The following is a 12114-nucleotide window of genomic DNA, read 5'->3' on the forward strand; positions in this document are numbered from 1 at the left end:
ATTACAGTCTTTCTGGGTAAGTCTCTAAGATTTGTTCACCCGGATTGTACAACATTTGCACATTATTCTTTGAAAAAAGAATTTACCCCAAACATAATGCTTTGTATTCAGGACATAAAGTTAATTTCTTTGCCAAATGTTTTGCAGTTTTACTTTTGTGCCTTATTGGAAACGGGATGCATGTTTTGGAATATTTGTATTATATACAGGCTTCCTTCTTTTCACTCTGTCATTTAAGTTAGTTTTGTGGAGTAACAACAATGTTGTTGATCCATCCTCCGTTTTCTCCTATCACAGCCATTAAACTCTGTCACTGTTTTAAAGTCACCATGGGCCTCATGGTGAAATCCTTGAGCGGTGTCCTTCCTCTCTGGCAACTGAGGTAGGAAGGACGTTTGTATCTTTGTAGTGACTGGCTGTATTGATACAGCATCCAATTTGTAACTTCACCATGCTCAACTGGATGTTCAAAGTATGCTTTTTTAATTTAATTTTTTATCTACTCGGTCGGTGCCCTTCTTTGCAAGGCATTGGAAAACCTCCCTGGTCTTTGAATCTGTGTTTGAAGTTCACTGCTCGACTGGGGGACCTTACATATAATTGTATACGTCCATGCAACTTATTGTGTGACTTGTTAAGTCAATTTTTGGTCCTGAACTTATTTAGGCTTGCCATAAGTAAGGGGTTGAATACTTATTGACTCAAGACATTTCAGCTTTTCATTTTTAATTAATTTGTAAAAATTTCTAAAAACATTATTCCACTTTGACGTTATGGGATATTATGTGTATGCCAGTGACACAGCAACCTGTGGAAAAAGTTAAGGTTTGTGAATACTTTCTGAAGGCACTCTAGCTAAACCCTAAACCCTAAGCTAATGAAAACAATTGAACATGTTTCATTCACTCACATCTGAAAGTTTCAGTAGTGATTGTTTTAAACCCAAAAACATATTTTCGAACTGTCATCTCAGTAAGAAATGTGCGGGCATGATTGTCATTGCTAGCAATATAGCTATCTAGATCGGTTGCCTAGCGACAATCATCTAGAAGTTCGTAAGAAGATATTTGAGAAGTTCATAAGAAAAATGTGAAATCTTAAGATATTTTTGAGGAATTGCACTTATGAGCTTCTTTTTTTAATGAAGCTTCTTAAGTTTTTTGTTTAAGTGTTTTGTGAATCTGGGCATGTCCAGACAACTGCAGCACCACTTCAGATTTGATTATACTCAAAGTCAAAATGGTCAGCACTGCAGCAGCCAAGGGGTTAGCAGCGTGGCCAAGGTGTTAGAGTAGCCAGGGAACTTCTCAGCTCCCCACAGCTGAGACAGGGCACCTCTCTCAGCATTGAACTGTCACTCATTATCAACCAATGGAGAGTAGTCATTCTCATCATGGGCTTACACCGCACATAGCAGACAACAAAGCTATATTGGTTAGGGGGTATAGTAAACAAGAACGTTACAGTAAAATCTGGGTGCAGATTTTAGGAATGACCATCAACATGACTTGTATCAAGTTGCAACTGCAGCGGAAATTGTGACGCTATTGGCCCACTATCTCAATAGAGTTCTTACTTCAAAGGTTATTCAAGTGTCTCTTCAGTCAAGCTGGACAAGCCACTAAAACAGTTAGGTCAAGTCATCTATTGTCAATGCGGCTCAAATCAAGCCAATAGCAAGTCAACCTTGTCAGTTCTGACCATTTCCCTCCCTCTTCGTGTGTATTTGGGGGCACAGTGCTGAGGTGTGCAGCACAGAATATTGTCTCTTAAGTGTCGCTTGGTTTTGTCTTTAGTGCCGGGGTGGGCCGCACGGGCTGTTTCATCGTGATCGACGCTATGCTGGAGCGCATCAAGCACGAGAAGACAGTGGACATCTACGGCCACGTGACGCTGATGCGCGCCCAGCGGAACTACATGGTGCAGACGGAGGACCAGTACGTGTTCATCCACGACGCGCTCCAGGAAGCCGTCACATGCGGCACCACCGAAGTGCCCGCCCGAAACCTCTACGCCTACATCCAGAAGCTGACTGGGATCGAGGGCGGAGAGAACGTCACGGGCATGGAGCTGGAGTTCAAGGTGAGCTGGTCTGCGTTGTATTATTGCCATGGAATAAAAAATAAAAAATAATAATAATTGGAAAAATCCACACAAAAATGCCATTTATTTTCAAGGGGAATTATTTTAGTACAGTGCATCTAGTTGTAAAAGTAGCTTGTACAGGAGGCTTACATGAGTAAGCATGCAATTATAAAAAATATATTGCAAAAGGAATAGATAAAATGATAAAGGGTGCAATGATACAGACAAACAGCCAACTTAAAGATATTGGACAGCCTAGATGCTAACCCAAGACCAATGTCCTCCAGTTCATATCCTGCTTTATAGTTCCAAAGTGGCCATGCCGACAAAAGAGGAACTAGCTATATAAAGAAAAGAAGAGAAAAAAAACATTCTAGCAAGCGCCAGTGACTTTATGTCCAATTTTGTCAGATCGCAAACTTTAATTTCTTGTATTTACTGAAAGTCAGAGGGTGGTTAGATATAGTTTCATGTAAAAACCCCAACCCCCTCGTTCCAACTAACCCACCCGTCATAGTCAGCCAGTCTGCGGTGTGTTATATGTGCTGTATGTAATGCTTTTTGGCCTTGCTTGTTACGCACCCCTAAGAGATGATACAGGTTAGATTACCCATGGCCCTGTCCACATCGGGCTTGCTGCGGCATGAATTTTTTTGTTTAATCACAACATGCAAATCTTTGCTCCGCACTGCAAATCTGAGGAGCAACAATAATTCCCTTGATTCTCCTTTACATACTTAAAGGGCAATTCCACCACTTTTCAACCTAATTTTCATTATCTCCAGCACAATACCAGTGTCTACATATGTGAAAACGGCACATTTATACATTTTATAGAAAACAATATCAAGTAAAAAAGTTATACCCGATGACATCATCAAAAGTTGAAACATTTAAAAACTCATTGCCTGTTTAGAAAATCGCAGTTTTCTTTAACTTTTAATGCTACCCTTTGATGTCAAAGAGAAGCATTTTTGGGGCCTTTCTTCTTATCTTTTTAACCACAGATCATAGAAACGCAGTGTTTTCACATWRGTAGACACTGGTTTGGTGCTGGAGATGATGAATATGAGGTTGAAAAGTGTAGCCTTTTTCCGTTCAGAATGTTTGGCAGCCGAGAACCCGTAATCCTACTATGTCCTTCCCTCACTTTTGCCAGCATTATATTACACAAGCCCCCTATTTTTTATGTCAACCACAAGCAAGACACTAGGGAAATAAAGTAGAGAGCTGCATTAGCCAACAGTCACCTCAAGGCAGTGCTTCTTATCTTCCTCTCTGCAGCGTTTAGCCAACACTAAAGCCCATACCTCGCGATTCATCAGTGCCAATCTCCCCTGCAACAAGTTCAAGAACCGCCTTGTGAACATAATGCCATACGAGTCCACGCGAGTGTGTCTTCAGCCAATCCGAGGGGTGGAGGGCTCCGACTACATCAATGCCAGTTTCATTGATGGATACAGGTGAGGAGAGCTTCTTTCAACATGTTGACCAATGTGGTTGAATTATTGAGACTCATAGTAGTCCACTTCTACCTTYTATTTTGTGATACTGATTATTTTTATATTGTTTCAGGCAACAGAAAGCCTATATTGCCACGCAAGGGCCGCTAGCGGAGACGACAGAGGACTTCTGGAGGATGCTCTGGGAGCATAACTCCACCATCGTAGTCATGCTAACGAAGCTCAGAGAAATGGGCAGGGTGTGTTAAGCWAAACTATGTTGTTTCTGTGCACTCTGTTGGCCATGCTAACCAAATGMTGCTACTACTTTAACATGATAACATAACCGACAATAGATATAGAAATGAACTATGCGAACATGCTAAATAAATTGAATTCAGACCAACACTGGGCCATCGTAAACAGCATGTACAGCCACACTCTGCTGGAATTTCATTGTACCGTATGAGGTAATCTCACTCATGGGGTTTGTTTCTGTTGTTTTTCCCCCGCTGCAGGAAAAATGCCACCAGTATTGGCCAGCAGAGAGGTCGGCCAGATACCAGTACTTTGTGGTGGACCCCATGGCTGAGTACAACATGCCCCAGTACATCCTGAGAGAGTTCAAAGTGACTGACGCCAGGGTAAGTACTATACTGTTGTACACCCGTCTTTTACTGTCCAAACGCTCACTGAGATTTGACAGTGCTATGAAGCGTTCCTGACTTTGTAGTTTTTGTCAAAATATATCAGATTCGTTGTTTATTGTGTGGAGTTTGGTCAAACGCATAAATCTGTCTACTTTGAAGTTTTTGTCTTTGAATAACTCTYCCTCTGTTTCATGATAAAAACTTGGCAGCACCCGCTACCATTTCTTTGAGCCATTTCATTTTAACGGTTCAGATTGAGACTTGGACTGACAGTTGGCCGACTCCTACTGACCGGGGTTTTTAACTGTGCAGTAGTCCTCAAGCCAACATCTGGGACCCACATCAAATAAGTTGTTTATACCGAACTGGAGGTTTTTAAATGAATATATGCATAAATATATTTGAGGGAATTATGACATGTGTCAAAGGTGTAAAAACAAATACGGCGCATGGCAGCCTTGAGCCGCTGGGACTTAATTCCATCAAAGGCTTACACTGATAAATGGTGCAGGCTTCTCCTTTGTAGTGTGTGTTACACTGGAACCTCAATGGGATTGCTTCCCCTTATCAAAGGGATACAATATCACTTAAGTAATGCACACCCTGAAAGACAGCTTTTCAAGAGCCTGCCAAAACTCAGGCACATCAAAGGACTTAGCGTCTTTAGTATTCATATTTTAATACATTCAGGTGAAAATTACAGATATCTTTAGTAACAAACACCTGTCTCTGGTGCTTATAACTTTGTGCCTCGGGGCGCCCTGATTCGTTAATGACCGATATTGATATCTTCAATAGAAAAGCACACAAAAGCCAGCGTCATTACTGAGGCATATTGAGATTGTCCGTTTTCTTTTTTCRTCTACTATCTTCCTATGTGGCCTGTTTGTCAAGTGCTATGTACAGGTTGTCTTGACTTCATCCTCTTGGCTTGACGTTCCATTCAAGTGAACACAATGTATTCTCTCTCCCTATTTGTCCAGGACGGACAGTCACGGACGGTAAGGCAGTTTCAGTTTACAGACTGGCCCGAGCAAGGTGTGCCAAAATCGGGAGAGGGCTTCATCGATTTTATTGGCCAAGTTCATAAAACAAAAGAACAGTTTGGCCAAGATGGGCCTATATCTGTCCATTGTAGGTAAGGAGCCACATTCAAAACAATATTTTATGGAGTTTTATATAATTTACAAACAGTTTATAATGATAAGCAAGTACAATAACAGACCACAACGTTTAATGGTATTTAAAAGATTTAGCTCAACTTGCAGTGGAAACAGTGGTGCTTAACTTTGATCTTACCAGGATAAAAGATCAGAATAAAGATCTATCCAGACATTAAATTAGCTCCCAGACACCCCACAGCAGTCCTGTGAGATATCATGGCAAGTGGGGAACATTAATATATGTACAGTCTCGTGAACAAAGACAAATACTGCAGTTAGTTTATAAATAGTCTAGATTGTGTTGTTTTGTCTAGACTGTTGTTTTGTCGAGGCTGTGTTTTGTCTGGTCATGTGTTGTTTATGTCTGGGCATGTGTTGTTTTGTCTGGTCATGTGGTGTTGTCTGGTCATGTGGTGTTGTCTGGTCATGTGGTGTTTTGTCTAGACTGTGGTGTTTTGTCTGGTCATGTGGTGTTGTCTGGTCATGTGGTGTTGTCTGGTCATGTGGTGTTGTCTGGTCATGTGGTGTTTTGTCTGGTCATGTGTTATTTTGTCTGGTCATGTGTTGTTTTGTCTGGTCATGTGTTGTTTTGTCTGGTCATGTGGTGTTTTGTCTGGTCATGTGTTGTTTTGTCTGGTCATGTGGTGTTTTGTCTGGTCATGTGTTGTTTTGTCTGGTCAGCTTGGAGGTTCTCAGACTGTTTATTTTCTGTCTGATTATCTTTTGATTGTTTCTCGCAGTGCGGGTGTGGGTAGGACCGGTGTCTTCATCACCCTCAGCATCGTATTAGAGCGGATGAGGTACGAGGGCGTGGTGGATATCTTCCAGACAGTGAAAATGCTCCGGACACAGAGACCGGCCATGGTGCAGACAGAGGTGAGATACCCTGTTTACCTGTACTTTCCACACCTCCKACCTTATGGAGGACAACCAAACATGATACATAACCTACCTACCTACCTACCACACTATACACTAACTATACCAAACACTAGGAACACCTTCCTAATATTGAGTTGCACCCCCCCCCCCCACCCCCCCCTTTTGCACTCAAAACAGACTCAATTCTTTGGGGCATGGACTCTACAAGGCTTTGAAAGTGTTCCAAAGGGATGATGGCACATTTTGACATCAATGCTTCCCATTGTTGTATCAAGTTTAGCTGGATGRCCTTTGGGTGGTGGACCATTCTAGATAGACACGGGAAACTGTTGAGCGTGAAAATCCCAGCAGCATTACAGTTCTTGACCCAAACCCCTGCTCCTGGCACCTATTACCGTACCCCGTTTGAAGGCACTTACATTTTTTGTCTTGCCCGTTCGCCCTCTGAATGGCACACATGCACAATCCATATCTCAAGGCTTAAAATTGTTTCTTTAACCCTTCATGTACGCTAATTGAAGTGGATTTAACAAGTGACATCAATAAGGGATCATAGCTTTCACCCGGTCAGCCTATGTCATGGAAAAAACAGATGTCATTAATGTTTTGTACACTCAGTGTATACTATTAACTATTAGGCAGGTAACAACCCACAGTTATTTATAAGTAGTACGTCTCAAAAATATTTACCATGTGCTAGGTTGAGCAAACAACCCACAGCACCACACACTTAGCATTTAAACGGAACACACAGGATTATCCTTGAATTGAAATGACTGCAGTTACCCAGCACAGTGAATTATCAACAGAATCTGTGCACTTATCAGGTAGCTACTTCTCTACTGTTACATGGTGAAGTCAGCAGTCATATTGAGTCAGCAGTCATATTTCCTCTGTGTTTTCAAACCAAGAATGTGTATACAAATTGATGCTCATGAGATACAGAATTCCACTTGCCGTCTACAAAATATCCTTTGAATGGATGACAGGCAACTGTTTCCAAGATCTATAGAGAAGACACACAATAGCTTACAAGTGGCTCTCTGAAATTGCTTAGAAACAGCAATCTTCTACTCTGTGGTGAATTAAGTACGTTTTTATTTTTCTCATTTCTGAGCAGCGGCAAATGAAAATGTAAACATGGCAGACGGAGAAGGAGAGAATGATTGAGGCCATGGAAACTAAAGATCATACATATGGAGAGTGACAGAAAAGAAAGACAGCGAGACAGACAGATAAATAAATGAATAGGACCTGGTTGGAAAATGGTGACAAACATTTTGGACCAATGTCTAATTTTCTTTCTCTCCTTTGTCCTCAGGATCAATACCAGTTCTGTTACAGAGCTGGCTTGGAATACCTTGGAAGCTTTGACCACTATGCAACGTAAGAGTCCCTGTCCCGGAGGAAAAGCAGAAGGCCCTTGGACAACCCCAGCGAGCCTCTCTTCTGAGCCATAATTTCCTGCTTGAGAAAGTACTTCTTAACTCCTAACTAAAGACTCAATTTAGYCCTAGATTCAATCAGATCAAGTGTTACCCGGCGATAGCAGACCCCCGCATAGCAGATGTTCTGGCGGTGTTGAGATGGAACTGGGTTGGAGCCCTCAAATCGGGGAGCAGCTGCTCTTGCGATAATTGTCACGAAGCCACACCCACCCCACTCGCATTAGAAGTTCAGAGCGTGAAAGTGTAGGCTATATAGAAATAATTACACTCAAATAGAAAAATCATTAAAGTAAATAATGAGGGTTTCTATCATCATAATGGTGTAGATTCCATCTTACATTCCAGTGTTCCAACTTGTAAACAAGGCTGCATTGGAATTCTGTTAATGCGACTCCCATGGCAATGCCCACTTTAGGTGTAATGCCGGGAGCCACTTGTGGATTTGACAGCTCTAACGCAGTTCCACCTCCAACACCGTCAAAACAACCACTACACGGATGTCGGCTAAAGCGGATCTGATTGAATAGAGCCCTAAGTGTTAGATGTGAGACACAAAAATTTCAAAAAATTCATAAAGATTATTCCTGGAGGACCAAGTGTTTCCCAAAACCCATGGAACTCATCCTGACACGGGAAACAGAGAGGGAATCCTGACTGTTGAAGCATCTTATGGAATTATTTTTTTTCTGTTGCTTCAAGGATTCGTCTTGGGTTAAAAAAACTGAAAGAAACACAAACAAAATAATAACACAACGTACTATTACATCGACAAGTAATGCATCATATTACGAACCACAAGAGAGAGAAATGGAGGCACATAGAATGGCTTAAAACTCGATGCACATTGTAAAGAGACATTTCTGTCCCACAATCAAACTACACAGAGACATCTATCCATTGAAAAAGAAGACACCAGTGCTTGGTCCACTATGAAAATACCCCGTTTCCTGTCGCAACGTTCATCATTTAAAGAATTGGGGGGAAAGGGGGAATGTTTAAAGATATATGAAACAAATAAAACCTATTGATTTAGTTTTTTAGTACTTTATTATACAGTTGATATGTGCTTTATTTTAAACTGTGTGAAATTTGATTTCCTTTTTTTAACAAAACGTATCACTCGACAAAGTGAATCAAACAAAGTYTTTGCGTAATCGTTCACTTTTCTCTTCCGAGTTGTATTTTTTTAAGCTGTAGAACTGTTCTAATGTATGCACCGTCATGCAGAGAAAGTCTTTGCTCTTTTAGTTTTTCTTGCAAATTTTGGGGGTTTGTTTGTCTCAATATGTGCAGTCCTGTATTCACACTACCAAATGTTGACTTRGCTACAGGGTTTTTTAGTTTTGTCTTATTTGTCCAATATCGGATACACAATAACTTACTTACACACTCATGCGATAAACTGGGGCTTTGTGGAATCAACAGGGATGAGCAAAGTATGAAGTTGCTGCTWCCGATTATCTTAGTTCTTCCATGTTAGAATGAAGGTAAAAGATGAGCACCTGATGGATAAGATACGTGATATATACGTATTTATGGTATATAGAAGATGACAGATATGAATGATATATTAATTATAATATGATCATAACCTATAACATATGTATACTGAAATAAAGTACATATATAAAACGAATGGATTGTATATGAAAGCTTCCACAATGAGATGTCTATACTTTGGGGGAAATGAAGAGATTTTTCACTGGAATGCACATCAGTAGGACAAAACGTATTCTGATTCAGTGCATATTTTCTCGTGCAATAAATAGGTGTATTACGAATAGGGTTCATATGGATACTTTGTTAGTCGTGACGTTGTTGTTGTGGTGAGGCATGTAGGTGGGGAACGTGTCACTCGACGTATCACCAGTGCATTTAGATACGCTCATACAGTTTGTAGCTCCATAGCAGGGGGTCGCTTAGACTAAGTCAATGTTCCATACACTAGGACAAGGGACAAGGTACAAAGACGTCARGTTCTTCTTGAGGTGTTSAAACGCTCAACAGCGTAACATGTTTTCATTTTGCATTTAGAGTGCCTTATATTTCTGTCTGTTTTTTTTATAACCTTCATTTCACACATTATTGTAATATTTGAGTAGTCCGTGCATATAGTACATATAACTGTATATTTAATTTTTATCTTAAGTATTCATTTSTTACATAATATGAAATTATATATGCAAATGCATACATGGCAAGGCTTTCTATTTTCAGTTTCTGTGGCCTTCTTGTGGCTCAGTGAAAATCATATTTTTTTTWAAATAGTAGAGCATTCAATGGGAAGGAGACCGATGTTTACCCCCCCTTTCGTATTGTCCTTTTGTACTCATTTCAAGTTCTTAAATCTATAAAAAGATCCAGCACTTAATTGGGATAGATGTATATTCAAAGAGAGGCAACCAGTCAATGTGCATTTTAAACAAACTAGGACTATTAAGAATGTTAGGAAAATTAAGGGAGTCAAAGCCAAATGCCTGTTGTCGACAAAGACATGCATCATGGGACAATTAGTGGAGTCCATGAGCTTTTACTGACCTTAACAGTGAAAAGCACTTTCTCTATTTCCAATGAGTCAAACGGACTCCAGCAAACGGACACAGTGTACAGTATATAGACACTCAGCCAAAGGATCCCTTCACTATGCCTTAGGCTGGAAAGTATTAGACTGATACATGTATTTGCAATTATAAACAGTTGCAGAAATATACAAACTGTTGGACCAGTTAGTGTTACAAATCTGACAGTACTTAATTGTGTTTTACGTCTGCTAGTGCGGAAGATGTACAGTACCAGTTGGAGTTCGGACACACCTACTCATTCAAGGTTTTTCTTTATTTGTATTATTTTCTACATTGTAGAATAATAGTGAAGACATCAACACTATGAAATAACACATATGGAATCATGTAGTATCCCAAAAATTGTTAAACAAATCTAAATAGATTTTAGATTTTAGATTCTTCAAAGTAGCCACCCTTTGCCTTGATGACAGCTTTGCACACGCTTGACATTCTCTTAACCAGCTTCACCTGGAATGCTTTTCCAACAGTCTTGAAGTTCCCACATATGCTGAGCACTTGTTGGCTGCTTTTCCTTCACTCTGCGGTCCAACTCATCCCAAACCATCTCAATTGGGTTGAGGTCGGGTGATTGTGGAGGTCAGGTCATCGGATGCAGGACTACATCACTCTCATTCTTGTTTAAATAGCCCTTACACAGCCTGGAGATGTGTTAGGTCATTGTCCTGTTAAAAAATRAATTATAGTCCCACTAAGCTCAAGCCAGATGAGATGGTGTATCGCTACAGAATGCTGTGGTAGCCATGCTGGTTAAGTGTGCCTTGAATTCTAAATAAATCACAGACAGTGTCACCAGCAAAGCACCATCACACCTCCTCCTCCATGCTTCACGGTGGGAACCACACATGCAGAGATCATCCGTTCACCTACTCTGTGTCTCACAAAGACACAGCTGTTGGAACTAAAAATCTCAAATTTGGACTCATCAGACCAAAGGATAGATTTACACCGGTCTAATGTTCATTGCTCATGATTCTTGGCCCAGGCAAGTCTCTTCTTCTAGTTGGTGTCCTTTAGTAGTAGTTTCTTTGCAGCAATTCAAACATGAAGGCCTGATTCACACAGACTCCTCTGAATAGTTGATATTGAGATGTGTCTGTTTCTTGAACTCTGTGAAGCATTTATTTGGGCTGCAATTTCTGTGGTTGGTAACTCTAATGAATGTATCCTCTGCAGCAGAGGTAACTCTGGGTCTTCCTTTCCTGTGGCGGTAGAGACAGTTTCATCATAGCGCTTGATGGTTTTTGCGACTGCACTTGAAGAAACTTTCAAAGTTCTTGAAATGTTTTCTCTTTGCTTATTTGAGCTGTTCATGCCATAATATGGACTTGGTCTTTTACCATATAGGTCTATCTTKTGTATGCKACCTCTACCTTGTCACATCACAACTGATTGGCTCAAACATATTAAGAAGGAAAGAAATTCCACAAATGAACTTTTAATATGGCACACCTGTTAATTGAAATGRATTCCAGGTGACTACCTCATGAAGCTGGTTGAGAGAATGGTTGAGTGTGCAAAGCTGTCATCAAGGCAAAGAGTGGCTACTTTATAAAGAGTTTATTTTACACTTTTTTGGTTACTAYATGAGTCCATATGTGTTATTTCATAGATTTGATGTCTTCAATATTTTTTCTAAAATGTAGTAAAAATATAGAAAAACCCTGGAATGAGTTGGTGTATCCAAACTTTTAATTACGTTTTTTGGGTTGAGGAAACAACATATAATTTTGACCCCACATTTATTTGACCCTCGCGCTCTTTGATGGCTTTGTGGATGTGCATTCCAGGTGCTTTCTTTCCCTTTTTATTTCAAGCAGCTAAATTGTTTAGTTTTTTTTTTTATATTAGTTGCTTTTTTT

The 12114-nt window shown here is 40.3% G+C and overlaps 1 protein-coding gene across 19 annotated transcripts in view; it reads left to right on the forward strand.

The window, feature by feature from the left end:
- The window catches only part of LOC111954133 (receptor-type tyrosine-protein phosphatase delta), a 612441-nt gene extending 604534 nt beyond the window's left edge, over window positions 1–7907 (forward strand). For all 19 annotated transcript variants that reach the window (XM_070435959.1, XM_070435960.1, XM_070435968.1 and 16 more), the window contains 7 exons: window positions 1797–2082; window positions 3370–3548; window positions 3661–3787; window positions 4046–4171; window positions 5161–5315; window positions 6081–6216; window positions 7544–7907. In XM_070435959.1, coding sequence (XP_070292060.1) covers window positions 1797–2082; window positions 3370–3548; window positions 3661–3787; window positions 4046–4171; window positions 5161–5315; window positions 6081–6216; window positions 7544–7612 — 1078 coding nt within the window. In that variant the 3' untranslated portion in view covers window positions 7613–7907. The remainder of the gene's footprint in view (window positions 1–1796; window positions 2083–3369; window positions 3549–3660; window positions 3788–4045; window positions 4172–5160; window positions 5316–6080; window positions 6217–7543) is intronic.
- The last annotated feature ends 4207 nt before the right edge of the window (window positions 7908–12114 follow it).

Source organism: Salvelinus sp. IW2-2015, linkage group LG3, assembly GCF_002910315.2.
Source record: "Salvelinus sp. IW2-2015 linkage group LG3, ASM291031v2, whole genome shotgun sequence".
Classification (NCBI taxonomy): domain Eukaryota; kingdom Metazoa; phylum Chordata; class Actinopteri; order Salmoniformes; family Salmonidae; genus Salvelinus; species Salvelinus sp. IW2-2015.